Raw genomic sequence first — 24,541 nt, 5'->3', positions numbered from 1 at the left:
ACCTTTCAGAAATTCACCAAAATATACATGTTTTTACTGAGAAGTTGCTTACAAACTCCCATGCTAATATGCTCACTACTGTTGAATTTGCTTTTATGTTTTTCCTTGTAATCATCTAAATTCTTGTAGTTTTTCTTATGAACATCTCAAGTATGTTGCCAGGTGTTTCCATATGGTGGAAAGAGGCTTGCATTGAAGATCTGTTTGTGGGCTTATTTTCTTCCTCAGCTCTAGGACTAGATGATGTGATTGGAAACTTTGAGGTTGGCAAAGAATTCGATGCACTGCTAATCAACACGAAGGCCTCAGACAGCCCTTTTGATTTGTTCTCTGCTGATAATTTTGAGGTAATCAGAACAGGAGTAATGATAAAAAAATTACTGGAAATTATGTCTATGATACAGCCAGAATAAGTCTCTTGAGAGTTATTCCAGTAACAGAAATTGGGTGTACTACACCGCTGCTGCCTGTGTTTCAGCCCAAGAGGTTCAGTGGTTGGTTGGGTTTTTTTTGTTTAGAATCTTGCTATCCTCAGTGATAGTCCCATATCCCCATGAGCAAACATGCATGTAACATTTTTTAATTCGTGTTTTATTAGCCCAGGCTGCCAACTACAGTTAGCTATTTGCAGTGACAAATGGCAGCCAAGAAAAAGCAATTTAATTTTAGTTACCATGTTGAGTTCAAACTCAAAAATGGCAACCTGCTCCCAGATAAAGGCTAGGTTGCCTTGACTATACTGCTACTGTAAATTTAAGCAAGAAGTCAAGACAGCTAATTTGAGTTGAAAGCAATTTTTATGCAAACATATAAGCAGTAATGGTTTTAAGCAATGGACACACCCTCTCATACAAAACCCCTTTATTAGTAAAAAAGGTAATAAACAACAGTTACTTGAATTGACTGATGTGGCCAGACCATCTATCACCATCTCTATTATGAATGTCACCATTTATGTAGGAATACAGGCACAAGTGGTGAGGTAATTGTTCCTTAATCTGTTTCAGACACAATAATCTGGATTAGATTAAATTCTTTAAGTTTTAAATCTTCTTACTAATTTAAATAATTCTGGAAAAAAAAAGTATTTTCCAGTTTAAGTCTAAATATTTTTAGCCAATTTAGGACTTTAAAAATGCTTACAATTTTGTCTTATTTTTCAGTAAGTAAATGAACTTGAGATATCTAAGAAAGAGAAAGGGGAAATATTCTGTTTTAGGCACCAATTTGTTTATACTGTCACATTTGTGCAGTGTTTTCTTCCCAAGACATACAGCTTCCTTACTGAAAGTTATTTGTGAGAAAATATACAAATTTTTTATTTTACTGTTAGTAGAATTATTTGTGAAAAATATTTTTGTCAGTTCTTTCATGCTTCAAATAATTATGATCTAGGATAGCAGATTCTGCTTTCTGAATTTTGTTTTATCTCTTTTTTTTTTTTATAGGACACTGTCCAGAAGTTTCTGTATCTAGGTATGTTCTGATTCTTAGCCTATATAAAATTCTTTTGTTGTTTCATATATCAAAAATTGCCTAAGTTAATGTGGAGGTTAACAATAAATGTATTTATACATAATAATACAATATATCTAAAATACAATAACTAAATATGTTTATTTACCTTGTATATAAACATTAATATTACAATATTTATTTATATTGATTAAACAAACATTTATTAATATTTATTGATAAATACTGAATAAGAATTAGGTGGTTTAGCTTTTGTTTTTGGGACATAGCTAAATAGTCAGTTTAATAGGACCAGATGCACTAAGTTTGTCGGATTTGTTACCACACCTATTTTTATGTACAGTATAAGCTAAATCATATTTCACAGTAACGTAACACCAACATGCTAATCACCAGTCTAGAACCAGTTCAGCTCAGAAAGACTTCTGCTGACCAATTGCCATTGTGGTTTTTTTTACTCCCAAACAAAAAAGGTGGCCTTTAAAATAAACAAAACCCAAAGCAAGCAATCCCACTCCACTAAGATAATAGATATTATTTGTAGGTGTCATGGTTTAGCCCTACTCAGTAGCTAAAATACCACACAGTTGCTCATTACTCCCTCACCACCCCACCCCCACCCCCACCGCACAGTGGGACAAGAAGGAGAATTGGTGAAGAAGGTAAAACTTGTGGGCTGAGATAAAAAAAGTTTAAGAGAACAACAGAGGAAGAGAAAACAGAGGTACAAAAGAAACCTCCAATAACAGAAAATACTGAAGCACATAATTTACAGTACAATAGCTCATAGTGGAACCTCCCAAGCAGCAGAAGGCTCCCCTCAGCACCCTCCTGACTGATATACTGAGCATAATGTCACATGGGATGGAACAGCCCTTTGGCTAATTTGGGTAAACCATTCCAGCTTTTGGCTAATTAATAAACCATCCCAGCTGTATCCTCCAGCCATAGGGGCCACCAGGTTCTCTGCTAGCTCAGGTTAAAATTAATTCTGTACTAGCTGGAACCAGGACAATAGGGCATTGTTTGGACCAAGAGCTGTGCTGCCCATTATGTTGTATGTAGGGATAACTGGTGTTAGCTCTGACCGTGTTTGTATCATTCTCTAATTAGGCTTTTTGAGAAGGTGGCTGAGGGAAACCAGCTTTACTGCTGCCTAGTATCTGAGTTAGTTCAGATACGGTTCAACAATGCATTATCTGTACAGATATATAATATTTTCAGGGTTTGAATCTACTAAATATATACAAAACCCATGACACCGTTGCAGCACCTAAATTCTATATTTGTTTCTTAAAAAAAAAAAAAGCACGGATAGTTTAAACATCCATTGATCTTTGTGGTAGCCCTGACTATTTCTCTCCAAATAAACTTTCTTAGTGCTAGGAAACAGACACTGCAAATGATGCGTTCCAAAACTGATTTTGTGGATTGTGTAAGTTTCATTAATTAAATCAGTGCTTATATTTATGGGCAAATCTCTGTTTTGACTGTGTTATTTCAGGTGATGATCGGAATATTTCTGAAGTTTATGTGGCTGGAAAGCAAGTGGTTCCTTTTTCAAGTTCAGTATAAATCCATTTCTCTTTTGCAAAATATTCTGCATCTGATTTGGAAAAAAATGATTAAACACAGTTCCTGATTATCAGGAATTACACTTCATTTTTGTTTAACATTTTGAAACTTGCAAACATTAGAAATTTTGTTAAACCTTTTAAGAATTACTTTACCAAAATTGTCACAGTTCTAGAGGAAACAAATATTTAAATTTCTCTGTAAAGATAACGTGTGTGAGTTGATAAGGGATTTGGTAATACCTTCATTAAAGAGGACACCTGTTATTTCTTTCATTAATAGCGTGGGAAGCATTACAAGAGCAATGAGATGCTAATTGTCTATAATGCATCTGAATTTTTTTTTTTAAAAATGCTAGTAAATTTATTTTGCAGATAATGACTATTTCCATGATACTATCACCAAGTATGGAAAAATAAGTGACATTTTGGGGCATTTAGAACATTTTTCAGTTTTCTTTAGAAGCTTATTTTTTAAAAAGTGATTATTTCATTTAAAACATTTTTTTTTAAGAAATTAGATAAGAAGTGTGTATTTATAATAAATAGGGATCCTTATCAAAGAGTTCAGATTTGTCATTCATAGACAGAAGAGAACTGGTGGAAGAACCAAATAAGAAACAGGGCATTAGTCACAGGGGGATGGGCTGGGAGAGCGGAAGGGCTGCATTGTTCTGTGATGCTGTCAGCTGGAACTACATTTCCACAGATTTTGTTCCTGAGTCTAGAAGTGGTCAGCCTTGTCTTGTACCCAGTCTGTTGAATTACCTTCAGCTAAGCAACAGCTGAATGAAACTTGTGTTAAATTAGAAGCAGGCACTAAAATATCTGAGCAGGCTAGTCGATGGCAAACAAATGAAGAGATTTTTCTGGACTAGAGGGAGTGCTTCATCTAGTTCACCCTCCTGCAGAACCTTTCCAAGCTTATTTGCTCCTGACTGTTCAGACAGGATGATACGATATCCCTTCTCCTTTCTGTAAGGGAAGTGAGTGGGTTTAAAAAAAATCCAAGAGAAATGGGGTATTTCTGGCCATTACCACTTTTGACTTGATGTGGAAGTTGTCACTGGAAAAAGCAGCTCAACTTTAACGTGCTCTTTTGTGTCTTTCAACATGGCAACCATAATTCCAGCCCTGTACAATTCCAGGTAAAAAATGTGCCCTTTTTGTTTTGGAAATCTGTGCAACTTTCTTGAGAGGCATGTTTCCCTACTTTTTATCAGAGACTTTTTTTTGTTGGTTTTTTTTTTTTCTTTTTCAAGATTAGCTTGAAGAGGAGTTGCTTCTTGTTTCTTTTTTACGTTTTTGCAACGCAACGGATGTCAGCTTTAATTTCAGTGTCAATAGAGACATTGTATTGAGTTACTATAAACGTAACATATTGTTTTGAGTTAATATAAACGTGAATATGCTTTTAAGGTCTGCTTCAAACTCCTTTGATTTCACTAAACTTTGTTTGACACTTAGCTCACTGCCTGGCAATGCAAAGGCACAGAACTTCCCTCTGTTCATGAAACAAGGGAGGTCGCTACACCAAAGTCTCACTGCATGTCTACTTCTGGGAGAGCGCTTGGCTCAATGTCACTGATAACTTTCTGATTTTAAAAGCATTTTCAGAGCTTATGTACCGTTATGATTACACTTACATGAGACAGTATAGTGTCAAGTGGAAGTGTAAAAGCTAACTTCAGCACTTAAAGCGGTACAGTCATTTCAGTGTGGTTTATTTGCCAAAGGCGAGTAGCCCTACTGAACAGCAGGGGATATTGGCGTGCAGATGCCACTTGAGTGCAATATGCAACTTGCTCATTGAGAGCTAGCTCCAGTGTCTTCACAGGGCACTGCACTGTGCCATATGCTTGTGGAGGTGCAGCCTTCATATCTGTTACCGTCAATGATTCCTAAGGCTGTAGGAGTCAAGATTTAAGGATAGAGATTTCCACATTCTGTCGGGGTGTTTTCTTAACCTTTTTGTTTTTCATGTGTCCCAATCACCCACACAGTAGCACACTTGCTTGGCAAATACAGTCTTCAGCTCTTTAACGTGGTTTCCTGATTCAGGGAGCATTTTTCCTCATGAATTTTGACATGAATTTGATTGACCAAATTTCACGTTCCAAAACCAAAGATCTGTGAGACACATGTTTTAATCCTCCCAGTTACAGTTTTAAACTATTTTTAGGGAGTTGCATGGTTTTCAGCTTTGGCTTTCCTGCAAGAATGTTTTCTGAGGCAGAGAAAGATTACACAGCCTTGTGTACGATATGTGTTTGTGCCCTACTTCTTCGCTTCCAGAGCTATGAATTAAATCAATGCTTTTATTTTAGTGGTAGTCTGAACTGTCTCTGACTTCATTGTTTTTCAACTGTTTTGTAGTGTTGTTAAGGATGAGATTCAGCATTTCTTCTTAAAAGTTTTGTGGAGGAGGAGAGGTTGCTTATTTGCAAACTGGGAATACAGAAAAACTTTAACAGAGTTCAACCCTTTACTGCTGGCCCAGTTACAAAGGGACTTCCTAGGACAACTGCTGCCAATGAGCTTTGTATCTGAATATTGGCTGTGTCACGAACAGTTTGATTCTTGTTAAATTCAGGCGCAAGGTAGGAACTCAGCTTTTTGGTTTTAGCTTTGCTAGTGTCTAGTATCCAGATACTACCCAGACTTAAAAACTTTTTAAGGATCTGTGCTGGAGGAGGACCTCTGCCTGCAGGTAGTGCTGTGGGCAGCAAGAGCAAGGACAAAGACGGATAGCATTACACTAAATGCTGAGGTGCTTAGGGGTAAAGGAAAGAAGCCTCAATTTTATATGAGAGGAAGCCAGTGGAGGAATGAATATAAGAAATAAACTGAGAGGTACTTTCAACAGCAGCATCTTAAATAGAATTGGATGGAGAAAGACTGTAATGCCAGAAAAAAAAGTTGGAGTGGGGTGCTCTGAGGTAGTCCCAAAAGCTGTCAGTGGAAGATGGGTTATGCACAGAAATGTTAAGGTTTTAGGAGATACAGAGGATATAGTAGCCAAACTTCTCTGAAGCAATTCTGGGAAGGTCACTGAGGATCCCACTGTGAAGTTTTGGTTCTTGGGACTTTCTGGCTATGTGTAGATTGCCGAGACACTTGGTGCAGTAGGGGAGGATCAGTAGATGGAAGCAGTTACTGCTGAGACTCGTACATCTACACTATATGCATCTTAAGACTTCATATAGTCTGTTTCCTTGAATAAATGTCTCCACTGCATATGCAGTTTGAAGCAGATTCTTAATTGGTTCAGACTCTTAATGTCTCTTTTAGAGGCATTTTATTTGGCATGCAGCTGAGCCTTCAGTGTAGTTTCCTCCAAAATAAACTTAATCCTTGTATACCAAAACCGCGCTGCAAACTGAACTAAGGTTCCATAAGGGAGGATGACTGGGAATTCACCTCAGGACAGCACTACTGTCTCAAACTGAAATGCTAATGGAGGCTAGGACTTGGGCTATTCCGCCTCCATCCTCATTGTCACAGAACTTAGTAGCTGAAGACAAATTAAAGAACCTTCTTCCCTCTTCCTCCCTCTTCTAGGAAAAAAAAAAAAAAAAGAAAAAGAAAAAAGTTAAAATTAGGCAATCAGGCACTAATGGGAGAAGAGTAATTGGAAGAAAAGTATAACTTGACACAGTCAAGTATAACTTGACACAAAGCTGCTGATGAGATAAAACCTCTGGAAAAATGTACGTGCAGCTGTTTCCAGGTGTCAGTCCCCATTAGTTCCTGCCAGATTGTGGATGGGATCTTTGTTTCTAAATGTGTCTTTGTGTTCAATGTTTTAGCACACCATTCACACAAAGGAAAAAAAAAGGGTAGTTTGTGGAAAGCTTGCTTGTTGGGACAATATGCTTAGTGTGTTCTATGTTTGGGTGAGCATTTATTTATTGTAAATGGAATATATTACTGTTATATGTTGATCTCATTGTGACACTTTAGCTTTTGATTATTAATGAAATGATAGTAAGTATCGCCTATGCATTATGCAGCGTTATTTGAATTATTCATGTGTGGCAAGTAGAGTTCTGCACTTTAAAATGTTGCCTTGGCCAAATGTTTATATTTATTCTGTGGTTTTTGTGCAATTGAAAGCTTTGTAGGGGAAAAATGTATATTTGTTCACTGTACTTAAGTATTGTAAGTAGACTTCCTGTTAGAAAAAAAAAAATGTTTAAATGACTCTGTTTATCTGTGCCTGATTACTCATCAATGAAAAGATTATAGAGAATTTATGAAAGCTGAGATGAATAGTAATGTTTTAATTTAAAAATATCTACAGAGAAATAGATTTTTAAAAATTTTATTCCTGCAATGCAGGTTAGAAAAACGTCATAATTCTTGCTAAATATCTGCTGTTCTACTGAGCAAAAGAGAATGTAACTATTCTTGATTATACATTTAAAGAGAATATGCAAGTCTTGAAAAATAAGAAGCCCAAGTTCTTTCAAAGAATATCCCAGTTTTAAAAGGGAAAGATACTAAGAACATTGCTCAGGCAAGGTTTTTAAAAATATTGTTTTAAGCATTCCAGGAACAATCTCTACCAGATGATAAGCTGGACAGCTCTTAAACTACTGGATTTGTATGAATAAACAGTGCTGTGTTATCTGCAGCCCTGTGTGGCAGAGGTCAACTAATCTCTAAAATGAGAGTGAACAAGTAGAAGGTATTAAAAAAAAAAAGACAAGGGCTTTTGAAAATTTGAGAAAGGACTGGGAAAAAACCATGAATTTGAGAAGAGATTTGAAAAGGGTCATAGCAGAATACAGAATGATGCAAAGTAGAAAGAAGCTAGGTCAGAGGAACTCATGAAAACAAGATGAAAGATGACATGTCAGTGAAGTTCTGGATGGGAAACGCTTGGAAAAGAAGATAGGTTTTCAGGAAATGCTCTGTTAAATCATAGACTTCGTTCCTTCTGAAAGCCATTGAGGCCCAACAACTGAGCAGATTTCCAAAGTAATTACTTACATGCTTAATAATACAAGCCCAAATAATTGTAGCTAATAGTAGCCTGATTTTATAACACTTTTCAACGTCTCAACCTTTACTTCAAGGTTTAAATAAAAATTACCTGTAAGAACTTCAGAAGAAACCTAATGCAAGGGGATATTATGCTTTATCTCCATATGTCCTATGAAACATTTGGCATTGGCCAGGTCAGAGAGTGAAGCAGTCTGGTCCTGGGGAAAATCTCTGCTCCTGCATGCCCTAAACATTGTCCATTGTCATGTGCCTGATGGTGCAGTGATGACTGAGTCTGACACAGGATGACAAGTATCTGGTGTGACTAGAGCAACTGAAAATAAGCTGGTTTTAAAATTAGATTTTTTTAAGTTAAGTACACTGCAGAAAGCACAGCACATTTTAAATTACATAAGCACATACCTAATAGTGAAATTCCAAGTACTGGGAACTTTGGCTTAAAGTTGCAGGTTTTTTAAGCCCTTGTACTATATGTGCAACAACTTGTGCTTCTCTCAACAAAGAAGCCAGCAAGTGACATCTGCAAGGTGCTGTGTACGAAAACCAGCAACAACAGCAACAAAAACAATTCTTGAGAACCCAAAAGGACATCATCAACAACAATCTGCTGTGAAAAGTTAATAGTTTTTCTTGAAAGGCTGAGCGATGTTTTTGGAGGGCAGTTTCCTGGAAATTTCAGTGGAAATTCTTTTTTGGAAAATGCTCTGAATCAGAGTGTGCTCCAACCAGTGAGGTCCCCTGTGGCTTCTGCAGAGGCAGTCACTACTGCAGAAGTGGACACAATAGTCATGCCTAGACTCACACTTCCTCCCGGGTCAGGACTCAAAAGCATCTATTGGCTTTAATTCTGGCTTTAGTTTGTGGTTTCTCATACACTTGGTTTTAGTTTGAAAATAACCGTGCTGAATGAGTGGAGTTGGGAGATAGATAAAGCTAAAAGGTAATCTTAAACCCACCTGCCTAAGGCTTCAACTCAAAAGGTTTGTCCCATCGGGTAGATATCATTATGTTTGCACAACTCTTAGACTCAGTGATTTGGCTTAATTGAGTCAGCTGGTAACAATTAAATCCAGCCAAAACCAGGACCTAAACTGTGAGCAGCTGACAAAAACATGAAAATATATTACCTTAATCTGCACTTAACTCATCAAAGGCTTTGCTTAGCCGAGTGTTCCTAGACACATTTAGGTACAAAAACTCCCTGGAGATAAACCTTCAGTAGAAGGGACTAGTGGTAAAGACAACTGAAGGCTTTGATCTCTGTGATGATTGTGTATCAGGTTTGTGGGTTTGGAGCTGGGTTGTGTGTTCCTTTAACAGCTTTTGCTGATGAAGCTTTTAAAAAGCGGTTGCACATACTCCTTAGCTGAGGAAGTCAGCAGCTCTTGCTTCAAGATGAACCTTCTTTCCCCAAAGGAGAGTTCACATCTCACTGGAATAAGCATGTCTGATTCTGGTTCTTGGTTTTGTCTGCTCATTGCCTATTCTGTGTAGGGTCTAGTTCTTTCATTTGTGAAAATTGCCTACCTGGAGCTAACAGTTTTGAATGTATCCTTCGTGTTGTATCTTGTGGTTTCAAGGAAGAGCAATGTATTAAGAAAAATGCTATATGTGATTTCCACTGTTCTGTTTGGTTTTGATCATGCTAATGGGAAGTCATGTACTGTTGAAACAAAATAAAGAGGCCTTGTGTTTACACCAACCTTCATCTCTTTCTGTGTTTGACTTTGGAGGAGAGAGAGAAAAGTGGCAAGCTGACTAATGAAGATTTACAGTGAAGACCTTGTACACAGCAAAGTGTTAGACATGTACAGAACTGACCTTTTTCCTGGGGAACTCAAGCACATCCATCACAGGGGTTTGCAAACTTTGTCTAGTATGCATAATGTTATTTTAGGGGAACTTTTTCCAGATCAAAAACTCTTAACAGCTTTTAAGGTATCTTTATTACCAGATATGTTGCCCTGATGAATCGAAGCCAGTACTTCAATAACCTTTTTATTGTTTTGTGTCGAAGTGGACTGTCCTGAAATGCTTTTTTCTTGTGCTTGGCAGCAAACATACAGAGTCACATCTCCTTTAAAGTACTTTTCTTCGCCTTCTTAGTTTTCAAAGCTTAGGCATAAAAATGTCCTCATTCTAAGCAGCTCTGAAACTCACCAGAAGTGGATTTGCTTCAAACAAGAACTACCATAGGAGAACAACTAATTACACACTGAGGAATTGTATGCTGAAATTTGGAGAATTATAGAATTATAGAATGGTTTGGGTTGGAAGGGACCTTTAAAGGTCCAACTCCCCTGCAAGGACCAGGGACATCCCCAACTACGTCGGGTTGCTCAGAGCCCCATCCAACCTGGCTTTGAGTGTTTCCAGGGATGGGGCATTCACCACCTCTCTGGGCAACCTGTTCCACCACTATTATTGTAAAAAATTTATTCCTTATATCTAGTCTGAATCTGCCTCCTTCTATTTTAAAATCATTACCCCTTGTCCTATCACAACAGACCCTGCTAAAGAGTTTCTCCCTGTCTTTCCTGTATGCCCCTTTTAGGTACTGGAAGACCTCTGTAAGGTCTCCCAAGAGCCTTCTCTTCTCCAGGCTGAACAGTCCCAACTTTCTCAGCCTGTGCTCATAGGAGAGGTGCTCCAGCCCTCTTATCATCCTCGTGACTCTGCTCTTGACTCACTTCAACATGTCCATATCCTTCTTATGTTGGGGGCTCCAGAGCTGGATGCAGTGCTGCAGGTGGGGTCTCCCAAGTGCAGAGTAGCAGGGAAGCATCACCTCCCTCAACCTGCTGGCCATGCTGCTTTGGGTGTAGCCCAGGATGCAGTTGGCTTTCTGGGCTGCAAGCACACATTACTGGCTCATGTTGAGCTTCACGTCCACCAGCACTCCCAAGTCCTTCTCCTCAGGGCTGCTCTCAATTCATTCTCTGCCCAGCCTGTATTTGTGCTTGGGATTGCCCTGACCTATGTGCAGGACCTTGCACTTGGCCTTGAACTTCCTGAAGTTTGGATGGGCCCACCTCTCCAGCATGTTAAGGTTTCACTGGATGGCATCCCTTACCCTCCAGTGTGTCGACTGTACCACACAGCTTGGTGTCGTCAGCGAACTTGCTGAGGGTGTGCTCTATCCCACTGTCCATGTTGCTGACAAAGATGTCAAACAGGGCTGGGTCCAATACCAACCCCTGAGGAAGCATGCAGATTTTTACCAACTTATGCAAAATCATGCGCACAAGAAACAAAGCTGTTCTGCACAGCTTTTTTTTTCATCAACCAGCAGAAGTCATCCAAACTACAGAGAAAAGACAAGTGGAAGGAAACTTTTTAGACTTGTTCTTAGTAGAAGGGTCCATTTAGGCTTTCAGCACAGGAATTCTGCTACTTAACATTTTGTTTTGGAAAATAGCAGTAAGAAATGCTTTTGTGACATTTTGCTAGAGTACTATGTTGAGACTTACATATTTAAAGCAGTATAAACCCCAGACTGGAGCACAGTTGTTACAGTATTGAGGGTTTGTGAGCCAGTTTTAAAATTAGAGAGCTTTTGGACATGTTGTCGGTATATCTTGGTCTACAATTACCTGTTTCACTACGATGAGATGATGCAGGCATGGTATCGACCAGCAAACACAGAATTTGCAAGCTTAAAAAAAAGCCATTGAATAATCATGAACTATTAACAGTGTAATTTACATCAGCCTTCTCCCATGACTATTAAGAAGAATAAAAAGACTCTTCTTGGTTTGGGACCAGATACTGAATCATTTATAACTGAACTTAATAGGTTTATAGTTCATGGGTTAAGAGCACAGTTAAACTGCAAAATGAAGGTTGCTTGGCCTATGCTTGTACTCTGTAATTAGCTGTCTTCCTTCCAAAGTAATGAGTTTGTGACTGCATTCTTGCATAAATTCTGATTAAAACTATCCTTTAGGAATTAACCTAAAAATATGGCTAGGAATGCCATGAAATCCAGATTAAATATGATCAGTGCCTCTTCCTTTCATATTTTGTCCTAGAGGTACCATCTATCTATATATATAAAGATATTTTGCTGCTTAGAACCTGGAAGTATTAAAACAGTAACTGAAGTCTAATCTCAGCCCCCATGTGAACAAATCTCAGCCTCCCAGCACACTGGCAAAGGTTCATAACTGTAAGAAACCCAGCTCCTCTGATAATTCATACAGAATATAAATTCCGGCCAGCTAATGTCCGTTGTATTACCTTGGTGCTATAAAAATAATTCCCTGGACTTTTATTTTTGAGGAGGAGTTACCACTGTTGTGTTTTTATGGCTTGTGAAACAGCAAACACATGTGCCAAAGGAGAACAGTGCTGTCTTGCAGCACACGCCAGCCGGCGCTGAGCAATCCTCCCTACCCCAACTGAGGGGCTGGATAAATTGGGGGCGTTTCTGGCATTGTTGTATGAAGATTTACATGCCCCGAGGGATAATTGAGGGGAAAGAGAAGAGTCTGAGCTCTGTGCAGAAGATGCTGTTACACAGAGACTCACAGGTTTTTAAGTCTACAAAGAAATGAGTTGTGGCAATCCTCTGCTCTGACCTCTGCAGGCACTGAGAGGGGTGGCTGAGGCATCCCATGAAGCTGTGCCTTCACCATGATCCGCCCGTGGGGCTGAAAAGTCTCAGTGAAAGACAGGACATGCAGGGAGTGGGTTGGAGTGACTAGGGCTAGAGTTGTTCCAGCCACAGTAGGTAAGAGCAGCATGACGTTATGCTCGGCTTATTAGAGGGACTTGTTCCCTCAAGCCCAGTGCTGTGCTGAACTCTGTTCTAACAGTTCAGGAGGTTGCTTGGACACCCCATCACTCAGCCAGCCTACACGAGCAGCCCAAACTCTCACTGGAGGCTTGTTGGAAAGCAGGGAGCTGTGCATAGTTTCCTGCACTTCTGGGCTGGTGCCCCTATCGCTTGGGAGGGCATCCTCACCTCAACACCATCTCAAACTCTCAAGAATAACATTAAATTAAAATTGCTATACTCATACTTCTTCTCACACAAAAGCCATCTCAAAGGAGTTCATGTGCCCAGCCAGCTCTCAGCTGCACCTTTGCCTGGTTTGGGAGCTGCTGTTGCCCTGTAGCAGCTGCCACGTCTGGCTGTAGGTGCTGATGTGGGACTGAGTCAAAGTGAGACAGTGTGAGGTGGGATATGGCATAAGCAACCCTCACAAGCCTCTGCACTTTAGGTTTTTTTTCTCTCTTTAAAAAGAACAGTGGTTGGTAATATTACACCTGCTTTGTAAAACCCTCTGAGGAGTTGTAGGGAAAAGGGAAAGAAAAGAGAAGAAAACAAGAGAGAAGAAGGGAAGCAAGAACAAAAGAAATAATGAAAGGAAGAGCAGCAGAGGAAAAATGAAATAAACAAACCTTTTCCTCCTTCTTTTCCCTACTGTATTTCCAAGGCTGTATCTTACAGAGGTGCTTTGGATGAGCAGAAGCACTGCAGGGGTAGGGGCAGCAGGGGGCAGGCTGTGAGTGGAGGGTGGTACCTGTCCGCATTGCTCTCCCTCTTCGCTGCACAACCCCTCTGCCTTTTGTCCTGGAGCGCATCTCTTCAAGGCTGGGCTGCCAGGGCAGCTACAATCTTCCTAGCCCCATGGTGAGCTACAGCTGTCTAATAATGCCTCCTCACAGTGCCGTCACCTTTTGTGAGCATCTCCACACCTTCAAGGTACGGTGCATCACCTAGAAAGGCAACTACTTGTGAGCAATGTGCAGCCATTTCTCACTTTTATCTGCAGTGACATATAAACTGCCCATTAAAAAAGTCTGACCCATACAAATAACTGGTGTAATAGCTGAAATCCGGGGCAGGCGAAGGTATGACAGTCTTAGGTGCTACACTGTCTGACAGTCATAGTATTTCTTTGAACAGTCCTCCAGCCTTCTTGCAGCATTAAGATCTGCACTGGAGAAGAGGACATGACCTGCCCAAAGGAACACGCAGTTCCTTGGTGTTTAGGCACAAAAATTGCATTTAAATTAAAACCACTGACAAATGTGGGCCCTCTAGGATCTGTGGAGTTACCTGATGGTTATTGTCCAAAAAGCAGATGCTACATGGGCTGTGATGCTGAAGACTACAGCTTGTGAAAGCCTGAAACACGTGCTGAACCCATGAGTGTGCGAGTCACCAGCATCACCGTACATATGTGGCCACAGGGTCTGTGCCAGGCTTTGTGGCTGAGCTTCCCTGCGGGACATGTAGCAGCAGGCTCCAGGGTGCTTGCACTTGGAACTGACCCTCTTTATGATGTCCTAGGTCTTCCCTGAGAAAATATGATATAATTTAAAATGCCTGGAATTGGTCCAGTAACTTTTTCCCACCAAGAGGGATGCTGCTGGGTGAGAAGAAAGTAGCTGTCATTTCAAGGTGATGAAAAAAGTAGCTGGCGAGGGGCACTTGTGGGGCCTGGCACTGCCTGGTTAACAGCCGCCTGCCCTCGGCGAGGAACGGATGGCCTTCTCCCTCTGCAACGGGGGAGCTTAAGGAAGAAAACCAAACACAGTACAGATGCTAGTTTTCCTTGTGGGAGGAAGGGATAGCCAGCTCTTCCAGTCCTTTTATTCAGTGCTACTCTGGTCTTCAAGAAGGGCTATTTTTGTAGTAATGTTCTGGTATTTTTGCTCCCTCTTCAGCTCAAACAAGGAAGATAAAGCCAAACAGGAAGAATGGATTATAACAAAATTTATTTCCTATATACTTTTAGGAGCATTTTTAGTCCCTGCTCCAGTAGAGAGCATCTGTTGTCAATGCTGGCAGGGGTGCCTTTTGTTTCTAGCCAGGATGGTAAATTGCAATGAGAGGTGCAAGTATTCAGGGACAACTGACTGTGCAGAAAGAGCAAGACACGCTATCAGTACAGTAAAAACAAAACCTTGTGAAGTACAGGAAAGTAAATGGCGTTACCCCATTATTGTATCACCTCATTAAATTAATGGGTGACTTCAGGTATGGAGGCCATCAAGGCAGCAGGGAAACCATGGGGATGGTGTGGTCCAGGGCACCCTTCCTACTCCTCGCCTGGGTGTGGGCTGGACTCCGGGTCACCTGAAACGATGGTAGGGATTTGCAGATGGAGTGCCCTCCAGGGAGATGGCACTGCAGAAATTGATCGGTTCTCCAGCACACACGTGGCCGCTTACCGATGGTTTCACTAAATACAAACAGCAAAGATGCGAAACGATCCTTCCGCACAGTCAGGAACATCAGATAAGCTTTTCCCTGCAAAAAGACCCAGGTGATTGCCCTGCTTGCAACATTTAGCATAGAGTTGCTTGTAAAATTTGATGTGGAACATTTTCTGATGGAAAGATGTCTTTTGACCAAAGTATTGTTTCCAATATTTCATCAATTCCAGTGGAATCTACCCATCATTTAGGTAAAATATTCTTCAGCAGGAATTTTCACAACCAGCAAGAGGTATCCAACGTGAACTTCAATCAAAGTAGTTTAAATCTTTGAGCAAATGAGTGAGCTGAGTGCTCAGCTGAGAGATCACAGGAGCAGTGGTTTTCTGTATCCCTGTGTCTGTGTGAACTCATTTTTCTGAGATACTGAAAAACAGCTGCTCCCATAATTAGCTCTCGAAGTGTCACTTCTCGGGTATCCACTAAATTCAGCTTAGGCTGCCAGCAGCAGAAAATTGCTGCAAGCTAATGGTTGTTTAGTGGCCTCTGCTAAATGAAATGCAAGTAAACAACAAGAAAAATATAGAAAAAAAAGAAGAAAGAAAGTAAAATTTCACTTATTGCAAATATAATTTATTTTCTCCTGGCAAATGTTATTTATAAATCCTGCTGGGCATATTAGGCTGTTGTGGGACTAACTAAACATCAAGATGCCTTGAACAACTCCTGCTCCTACACCATTCTGTGAATCCACAGCCATCCCATTGATGACTCCGACCCTTCTGTCTTGAGACTTAAATGCCTCCACCCCTTTATAATTTGTTTAAAATAATCGACTTGGAAAAAACTACAGCAAAGGCGAGTGGGCTCAAGAACCCCAGAGCAGTTGGCAGTGTTACCTTCTCCAACTGGAGAGGAATTACATCCCCAATGGCACACCAGCAACTGCTCGCCGCATCCATCCTCCTGCAGGGATAACTGTGCTCCTCCTTACACAAGGATGTAAAAGGGACTGAGCTGGGTCAGATCAAAGGTTTATCTAGCACATCTGTCCTATTTCTACTAAGGATTATAAACATGCATGTGCAGGAGGACAGCAGGACACGGCACAAGCCTTCCCTCGTAGCCCACCCCATTTTCAGACAACAAGTCAAAGAAGTTTAAAGCCTACGTTGCAGCAGAGAAGTTTGGTTTAGCTCCTTAGTTTGTCTAATCCCTTTCTGAAACATTTACTTTTTTTTCTGTCTGTAACATCCAGTGACCGTGAGTTGTACCTGTTCATTATGTGCTGGGTGGCACAATCATTTATTCTGTTTGTTTTAAACTGGCTGCCTAAACACATCCCTGCTTCCCAGACTGCGCGCTATACTGAATAATACAGTGTCACCTTTTCCATTAGCATCACTGTCCTTAAAATTGGTTTCAAGGAAAAGTATGAATGTTTTGTGCTTCTTATAATTTCGGCTTGGATTTACCAAAAAGAAGTTTTCATGTGTTTATCTTGCAATTTGGTTAGCCAGAGAAAGCTTAGGACTGGACAGCAAATTACATGTGAAGTAGACTGGGCTGGTTTCACAGAAAGCATGGAGTAACAGCCAGTCCTACATAACTGCCAAACAAAACAGACCATTTCACAGACCTGGAAGCAGCAGAACATTTTGTACATGTTGTGCAAGGGCCAAACAGCTTGGGATTTGCCTGCTGCCAGGGAAATGTTTGGTATCCCTGTGCCAAGGCCGATAGACATGTTGAGTTGGGCATTGCTGCTGGATGGTGTCAGATTCAGGGTTGGCCAGACCTTAGGAAAAATATTGCACAGCTAACATCCTTATCTTGATCCAAGACTGACTAACAGTATCAAGTGTCCACTGTTTTTCCTCCCTGTACAAATGTGGTGTGTGGGATGAGAGTCACTACGAAGAAGAGAGCCATAACTGTATGCCAGGGCATAGAAAGAGGAGAGAGAGGCAAGAGGAGGCTGCTTCCTTCCTCTCCATTGGCCCTTACTTATGTAAAACCTAATTCTTAAAAGACATCCTTTCCAACAGAAAAGGAGTACGATAACATGATTGTTTTACCCTCCTAATAAGGACACGAGAGGAACAGGCACCACAGCTGACAGCGGTGTCACTCTTCACAACTCCTTCCAGAGATGTTTTGCAAGTTCCTGCTGATGTACAGTCTGTGACCACTAGCAAAACTTTATGTTCTGGAACAAGTTTAAAAATCTACATCAAACTGCAGATACACTTGAGCTCTGACCTCAGCAAATTCAAAGTTAAAATAGCTTGACTGCAAATAGATGCACAAAGTGCAAAATATCCCTTCAGATCATTATTCACAGAATCATCATAGAATCATAGAATGGTTTTGGTGGGAAGGGACCTTAAAGATCACATAGTTCCAGCTCCCTTACCCTGGGCAGGGACATCTTCCTCTACACTATATTACTCAAAGCCCCATCCAGCCTGGCCTTGAGTACATCCAGGGATGGGGCATCCACAACTTCTTTGGGCAACCTGTTCCTGTGCCTCACCACCTGATCTAAACATACCATCACTTCTGTAATTCACATAAGCACTCAGAACAATTACATTGTGTTTTCTAAATTGTCATACAAGCATCATTAGGTAAACATTCAGACACTGTGGTGATAAACGTAGGATAGATGGATGAACTGCATGATATTAGTATATAGCAAGGGTAAGCATTTTCTAAACCCAAGATTACCATGTAACTGCAACGTTCTCATAGGTGCAACGGCTATGAAAATTTCAGCTGGCCTTCTCTTGTGGAAGGAGGTTACAAAACCAAGCCCCTAGACATGATGAAGAATTGTGTTATAATAACCACGACAGTCCTTTAACGAAACTTCACTCATCCTTTTCCACTAGAGGGCAAGAAAATCAGCGTGGCCCATTGCCTTTTCTGTCTTTGGCAGAGCCCAGGAAAGATCAGCTGGGTGCTGCTGCTTCTTTGCCAGGAGAGGGGATATGATGATGTGCATCTCCCTTGGCCTTGAGGATTCACCCGCCAGCTCTGCCCCTCTCTGGAGAAGAGCAAGCCACCGCTGACTGCTTGCAAAGGTCTCAAGCAAACTGCTCTGACAGGCAGAAAGATTGTATTGTATTGCCCCCGTCTGTCACTTTCATGCTGCTTTGGGAGAGTTAAAACTTTCTGCGGGCATATTTTTACCAACTACTTCCAGCCTCAACAGCATGGGAAGATGCTTATAAAGGGGACCCTTGCCAGGTCAGAAGAAAATTCTGCACTCTTGTTACTAATATTGCCTAAATAATTGCTTTGGATGGTGCTGTTATTTAGCCCGGCTCCTGAAGTGTTAATTGTGTATGTGATATTAGTGCTAAATGCACTGAACTGTCTTTTGCATTTGCTGAGATGGTGACTCACTGAGTTCACTAAATCTCTATGTGTTTAACTCCAAAATATGGGGGCTGAGCCAATGGATTTCGAAGAGGTATTTAATAAGCAGAATCTTCCAGTGCCCAAAAAATGCATACTAATAATCAGACAAAATTAAGTATAAGCATGATTTGTGTGGTGTCTCTCACTGGCACGAACACCTCCCACACTCCACTCTTCATTTCCCTTGGTCCAATTACTGCACAGAGGGTGATCACCTTTAGGGAACCGTGGCCTTTTCAATGCTAAAATAACATGACACCTGAGGTTAAAATATTTGTACACTGAACTTTGAGGCTCCTATTTTAACATTTTATCATATCATTATATATAAAAATAGAACAAATGTTCTTATTTGTTTCTGCTTGCATGTCAGATCACCTAACCGTTACATAAAATTAATGGTTGCAAACTTCTGTAAAACCATAAAACAGACAGGAAAAAAAGTATTCGCCCCTTTCCCTGCCAAGAAATAATTTCGTTTGCATTTTCCTTTATATTTTGTGGTGTTCCCCTTGCAGTTTGCGTGGGCAGCCAGGAAATCCTTCACTGTGATATCTCACAAGTCAAGCTAGATATGGGAAAAATTCATGTGGAGGCCCTGTAAAGGACAATTGCATAGTGCAGAAATTCTATTATCTTATTTGCTTTTAAAGGAAATCTACCACTTTGAAAATCAAAAGAGGGACCTGAGACACAGTAGTCCCTCATTGGAGTGATCCACATGGCAGCTCGCAAGGCTTTGGTGGCACATTTGTGCCTCGCCTCTGAGGACATGTGTTGTGGTTTATCCCCAGTCAGCAATTTCACACCACACAGTTTCTCGCTCACCCTCTTGCTTCCCAGTGGGATGGGGGAGAGAGTTGGGAAGAAAGGAAAACTCATGGGTTGAGGTGAAGATAGTTTACTAAAACAGCAAAGGAAGATCACAATAATAACAAAATACAGGGATACTAAAATATACAAAACAAACGATGCATGATTTCTCACAACCTGACATCCCGGTGACTGGTACAGCCCGTCCTGAGCAGCGATCATGGAAACAAATCTGAGGAGCAAGCAAAGGAGAGAGAGAGAGAGCTGCCCCATGGCCAACCTCCCCGTATACACTGAGCATGATGTCTATGGCATGGAATACTCTCTTCGGCCCATTTAGGTCAACTGTACTGGCTATACCCTTCCCAACTTCCTGCACCTACACGTTAGCAAAACCTGGGAAGCTGGAAAGCATCCTTGGTCTTTTTAACAACAACTCGTAACTTCAGTGTATTTATCAACATTCTTCACATACCAAGTCCCATATTAAATACAAAACACAGCAGATCCTGAGAAGAAAATTTGCTCCATCCCAGTGGAAATCAGGACAACAGATGAAAGCAAGGTCAGCATCCCTTGGGGAAAATCAGTCTTCCCTGGCACATGCAGCGACTGCGGGTGTGTGAGACTGCTTCTGCTGGAGCAGCGCTGGTGGAGGGGATGCTCCCCTGTGCCCATGCAGTCTCAGCTCTGCCTGGCCGACTTCAAGCATTTTCTCTATCTGTTAAGTCACTTGCCCCAGTATCCTGGGGACCAGCAGAAACAGTGCGATGGGCGTATATGCTCCCCCTCTTTCTGGTGCACCTAGCAGGGTCTGGGCAGGGCCTGGCAGCTGACCGCATCCCACACACTGATGAAACTCCGCATCCAGCATCCCAGTGGCGGTGTGACACACAGCCCCCAGGGCACCGTGAATAACCCTGCCCTTTGGATAGCCTTTTGGGCTACTCACATTCCCTCTGAGCTGTGGTGCTCTGCAGGATAGGGTTGAAGTGGTCCGATGTCATGGTGCCAGAGCTTGGCACTATCAGAGCAGATAAAATAAATACTCCTGCTCAAAATATTTATTTGGCCTTGAAACCTTGTTCTGGGACTAGCTGATGTGCCTGATGATTTCTTTGAGCTGGGGGTGACACTGCAGCAGGTATGGTTAGGAGTCCCGCAGTCCTGCCAGCCAGCCCGGGACCGCTGGAGGGGCATGGGCAGCCCCAATCGGGTTGTTAAGAGGGATGGCAGCTGGGACTCCCACTCACACGGGGATGCCGGTGTCGGGGCTCAAGCTGCAGCAGGGAGGGCCTGCCAGGCTGTTCCGGCCACCCTTTCTCTTGGGCAGATTGTGCTAGGTGCCGGGACCCACTCGGCAATCAATTTTGGACGTGTCAGCGGGAAGCCAAGGCACAGGGAAGACTGTGGTTAGCCACAGGTTATTTTAAGCTGAATCAGACTCCTCAAGTGGTTGCGTGGGCCGAGAACGGCTCTTTCCTTGAAGTAGGAAACAAAAAAGCTATATCCTATGCTGGTAGCTGTAACTCTGCATACATAAAAGGTTTAGAAAAGCAAAAGTGTACATCTGATCTCTGAAAAACACAAGGCTTTGCTTCTTTACTCACAGCACTCAGACAACTCAGGTGGGAGAGCTAGGGGCAATGATTTTCAGACCCAGCTCTCGTCTGGAACAGAGCTGTGCACCAGCGAGGTATGTTTGAACAACAGGCTTTTAAAAAACCCACCATAGCCAGGTTAGGGAAAACACAGGGATTTCATATAATCCCTTTGCCTGTACGCCACCTAATTAGATTGTATGAGGTTGAAAAAAATAAACAGAAGTCAGGAGCTGATCTGATGCTGGTAAAACACGCCCTAAAAAAAAAGGGCATAGTTAGCAGAAAAAAAGGTGGAAGTTACCCTGACTGCCTAGGACTTGCAGTCAGTAGTGACATTCTTGTGTCAGCTTTCTTAAAAATAGCCCTTTCTTTGTAGGCCAAAACAGCATACTACTAATTCTCAGAAGCAGGCTGTGCGTATATTAACTTTCTTTCTCCAGTACTAACTCTGCACTGCTCTGCAAAGGTATGTTCTTGGCATAACCTCTTCCCGCGGTTAGTTAAAAAATAACAGCCCCCCAGCAGCACTTCAAATCAAGAAAATCACAGATAGGTTTGCTTGAGACTGTTAGAGTGCTGCCAGGAGGAGAGGGGGGATGAAATGCAAGAGGAAAGCAAAGGCCAGTCGAAGCTGCTTCGGGAGTTCGATACGGAGTAAGGGTGTTTCTGAGGTCTGGGAGGAGAAGTATAACAGAGTAAGGGTGTTCTTGCCGCTTGCTGCTTTTATTGTTTGGTGTGGGTGTGACACAGTAGTTTCCTGAGCTGAAATGCCAACGATTGAAGAATTTTAATAGCCTGACCAAGGACAAAGTGTGGCGGTGGGTGGATTTTAGCCTCCATAGAAGCATAGTGGAGGCTATGAAATAACAGAAGGAGGCTAATAGGAGGCTAATAGAAATTTTGGGGCAGCGTTTGTTGTAAGGTAAAAATTGGAACAGTTACCTCTAGGCTTGTTTTTGCCTGCTAGCACAGCATGATGGAGATGTGGCTTGTGTAGTGCCTGCTCTGGCCCCAGCCAAAGCGCTGCTGCATCTCCCCTGCTCTGCGCTTGGGGCATCCCCAGACTTGGGGCACCCCCAGATGTTGTACCTCTGCTCCTGGCAGCATTAAATTACCCACTCCCTCTGTGATCTGTGGTATTGATCTTTAAAATGTAGTTTTTCAACTTGGATCACAAAAACAAATCAGGGAGCAATTGCCTATGTTAGGGCGGAGGGGGTGAAAAACTATGGCTGTAGGAAAGTCAAGCAGCTTATGGCAGTAGCCTGGTAACAGGGCTCAGCTGGAGCCAGGACCGCAGCGCTGTGTCCTTGCTGACCCCCTTCCACACTTCATCCTTGCCTCTCTGCACTGGGAACAGCAACCCTTACCCACCATCATGAAAGAATCTGGGAAACAAAGAGGAAGAGGGCTGTAAAAGTCCTGATGCTATTACTCACTGATACAACCTTTGGTCTTAGGCAGCTATTTCCAGATGAGTGTTAAATGCCTTTATTTACTGAAGGCTGGTCAACACTGAGAAATGACTCTGTGCTGACCTGTGATTCACCCTCACCAGATGACAAACCATTAAACACAACAAATTCTGCTTACATGAAACTCTGAGTAAATTAACTTGTACCTTGAGGCCACTTCCTAACATAATATGATTTCCAAACTCTGGCTTAGAAAATCTTGCTGAGGAGCCAGTGAACTATTCCCACTGTTAGTCCTTTATTGACAGGTGCTTACATGTAAGAGCCGAAATTACTAATATCAGTAAAAATAGCACCTTAAATCAAAAGTAAACCCATTTCTGCAGTCCGCAGGTTGAGGGCTCAGACTCAGCTAGCAAACCTTGAAGCCATGATGGCAAATGCCAACCTTTGCATCGCTGCTACATGCTTGAAGCTATCAGCCAATTTGTCTTGGCACCAAGACTGAAACTGCAATTCCTCAGCATCCCCTGAAAATCCGTGTGTGGTGGTCTAACCTCTCCTGCCTGTCCCTGCCTTCCACTTGCACTAAATCCAGTACTCAGCGAACTTCCCATGAGCTGCTGTGGTGACTGAACCAGCAGCAAAACATTCCAGTCTTTGCTCCTACAAGGTCAGTCAGAAGGTGACCTCTCGTAGAAGTATATAAATCCGTATGGATATTATCCATCAGATGAGTTCAGTGGAGCAATCAAAGGAACCAGCTTGGTTTCACTCTGAAGACTGTGACCAGACTGAAAGGGATCAAGATTTTTCCAGGGTCATAAACCTACTTTCCCCTCATAAATTCCATGCTACTTAAAACACAACTAAGGAAAATCTACTTTAGCCTAATCCTGTTTAAACCTAGTCTGACCTGGTCTCACAGAAGCATTATGAAAGTCAAATGGTCCTGTGCACAAAGCGTTTCACAGGCTCCCTTGGGAACTCAGGGCAGATTCATCATGTGCCCAACTTCTCACTGCTAAAGTAAACTTCAAACAAATCTGCAGCAAAAATGCTGTTCGCTCAAGGAAAATCCTCATCAGAAAAAAAAAGGCAGGTTGGATGGGTTTTAAACAATATAGAGATAAATGTACACTATGGTAAAGAGAAGATAAACAGGAGTGAGGAACAGTGAATTAAATTGCTTTTCTTTTCCTCAGATCTGTGCTACAATCTCACTGATATTACAAGGAGGATTCACAGTGGGACTTCATTCTGTCTCACTATATTGCAAAATCACAAATCAGGCAAAATATTAGAGAGGGGCACTGTAGGTCTCTGAAGATGAAAGGTCTGAACTGTAGGGAGCATTTCTCCACCTACACATTAGCCATGCAGTAGCTCAGGAAACACTTTGTGTGTGCTTCTAACACCTCAAGCTGATAAACATCACCGCCAAAATGCTTTCAGAAAACAAAACACATTAACTACATGTAAAGACCACTATCAATCAAATCTGAAAATAAAATCAACCAAAAAAGAGAAGTCCAAATACACATCTCTAACTTTGCCCAGCTAATATTTAGACACCTATCAGATACTGTATAAAGGGACAGAGATACCTACAGTTGCAGTAGGAAAATGAAGCTGAAAGAAGAGAATAATTCTGCTCCGAGCGGGCCTCATATTGAATTGTGGCTTCAGTTTATTCTTTGGCTCGTGTTTCCTCCATTTATACTAATTTCGTTGTTGTATCATCAGGAGCTATGGGAAGAACCTGGAAACATATGAACCATGAAGAGCAGGTTAAAATTGGTTTACCGTCAACAGTACTCACAGCCCTATCAAAACAACCTCAAAAACTTAACAATGCCCCCAATCAAAGGACTTTAAAACTTGGTTTTTCCTTAACAGCAAACCAAGTCATGGTGAGGCTGGCTGGTGGTGGGCATGGGGAAGAGTAAAACCAATTCAGATGCAGCCATATTTTAAAGCAGCTTAGCAAGTGAAGCGGTGGGCAGGTAAGGTGTCTTGTGTCCGATCAGGTAACTACATTTGGCTATTATAC

General features: G+C 41.7%; 2 protein-coding genes across 2 annotated transcripts in view; both read left to right on the top strand.

The window, feature by feature from the left end:
• The window catches only part of GDA (guanine deaminase), a 34,501-nt gene extending 24,739 nt beyond the window's left edge, over positions 1-9,762 (top strand). Inside the window, exons 12-14 of the mRNA XM_086770270.1 lie at positions 229-347; positions 1,449-1,476; positions 2,981-9,762. Coding sequence (XP_086626396.1) covers positions 229-347; positions 1,449-1,476; positions 2,981-3,051 — 218 coding nt within the window. The 3' untranslated portion in view covers positions 3,052-9,762. The remainder of the gene's footprint in view (positions 1-228; positions 348-1,448; positions 1,477-2,980) is intronic.
• ANXA1 (annexin A1) overlaps positions 1-24,541 on the top strand; it is a 419,725-nt gene that overhangs the window by 60,730 nt on the left and 334,454 nt on the right. The gene's annotated exons all lie outside the window — the stretch shown is intronic.

This window comes from Chlamydotis macqueenii, chromosome Z (genome assembly GCF_036417535.1).
Source record: "Chlamydotis macqueenii isolate bChlMac1 chromosome Z, bChlMac1.mat, whole genome shotgun sequence".
Lineage (NCBI taxonomy): Eukaryota > Metazoa > Chordata > Aves > Otidiformes > Otididae > Chlamydotis > Chlamydotis macqueenii.
The sequence above is the reverse complement of the archived record's forward strand: the minus strand, read 5'-3'. Positions and strand labels throughout refer to the sequence as shown.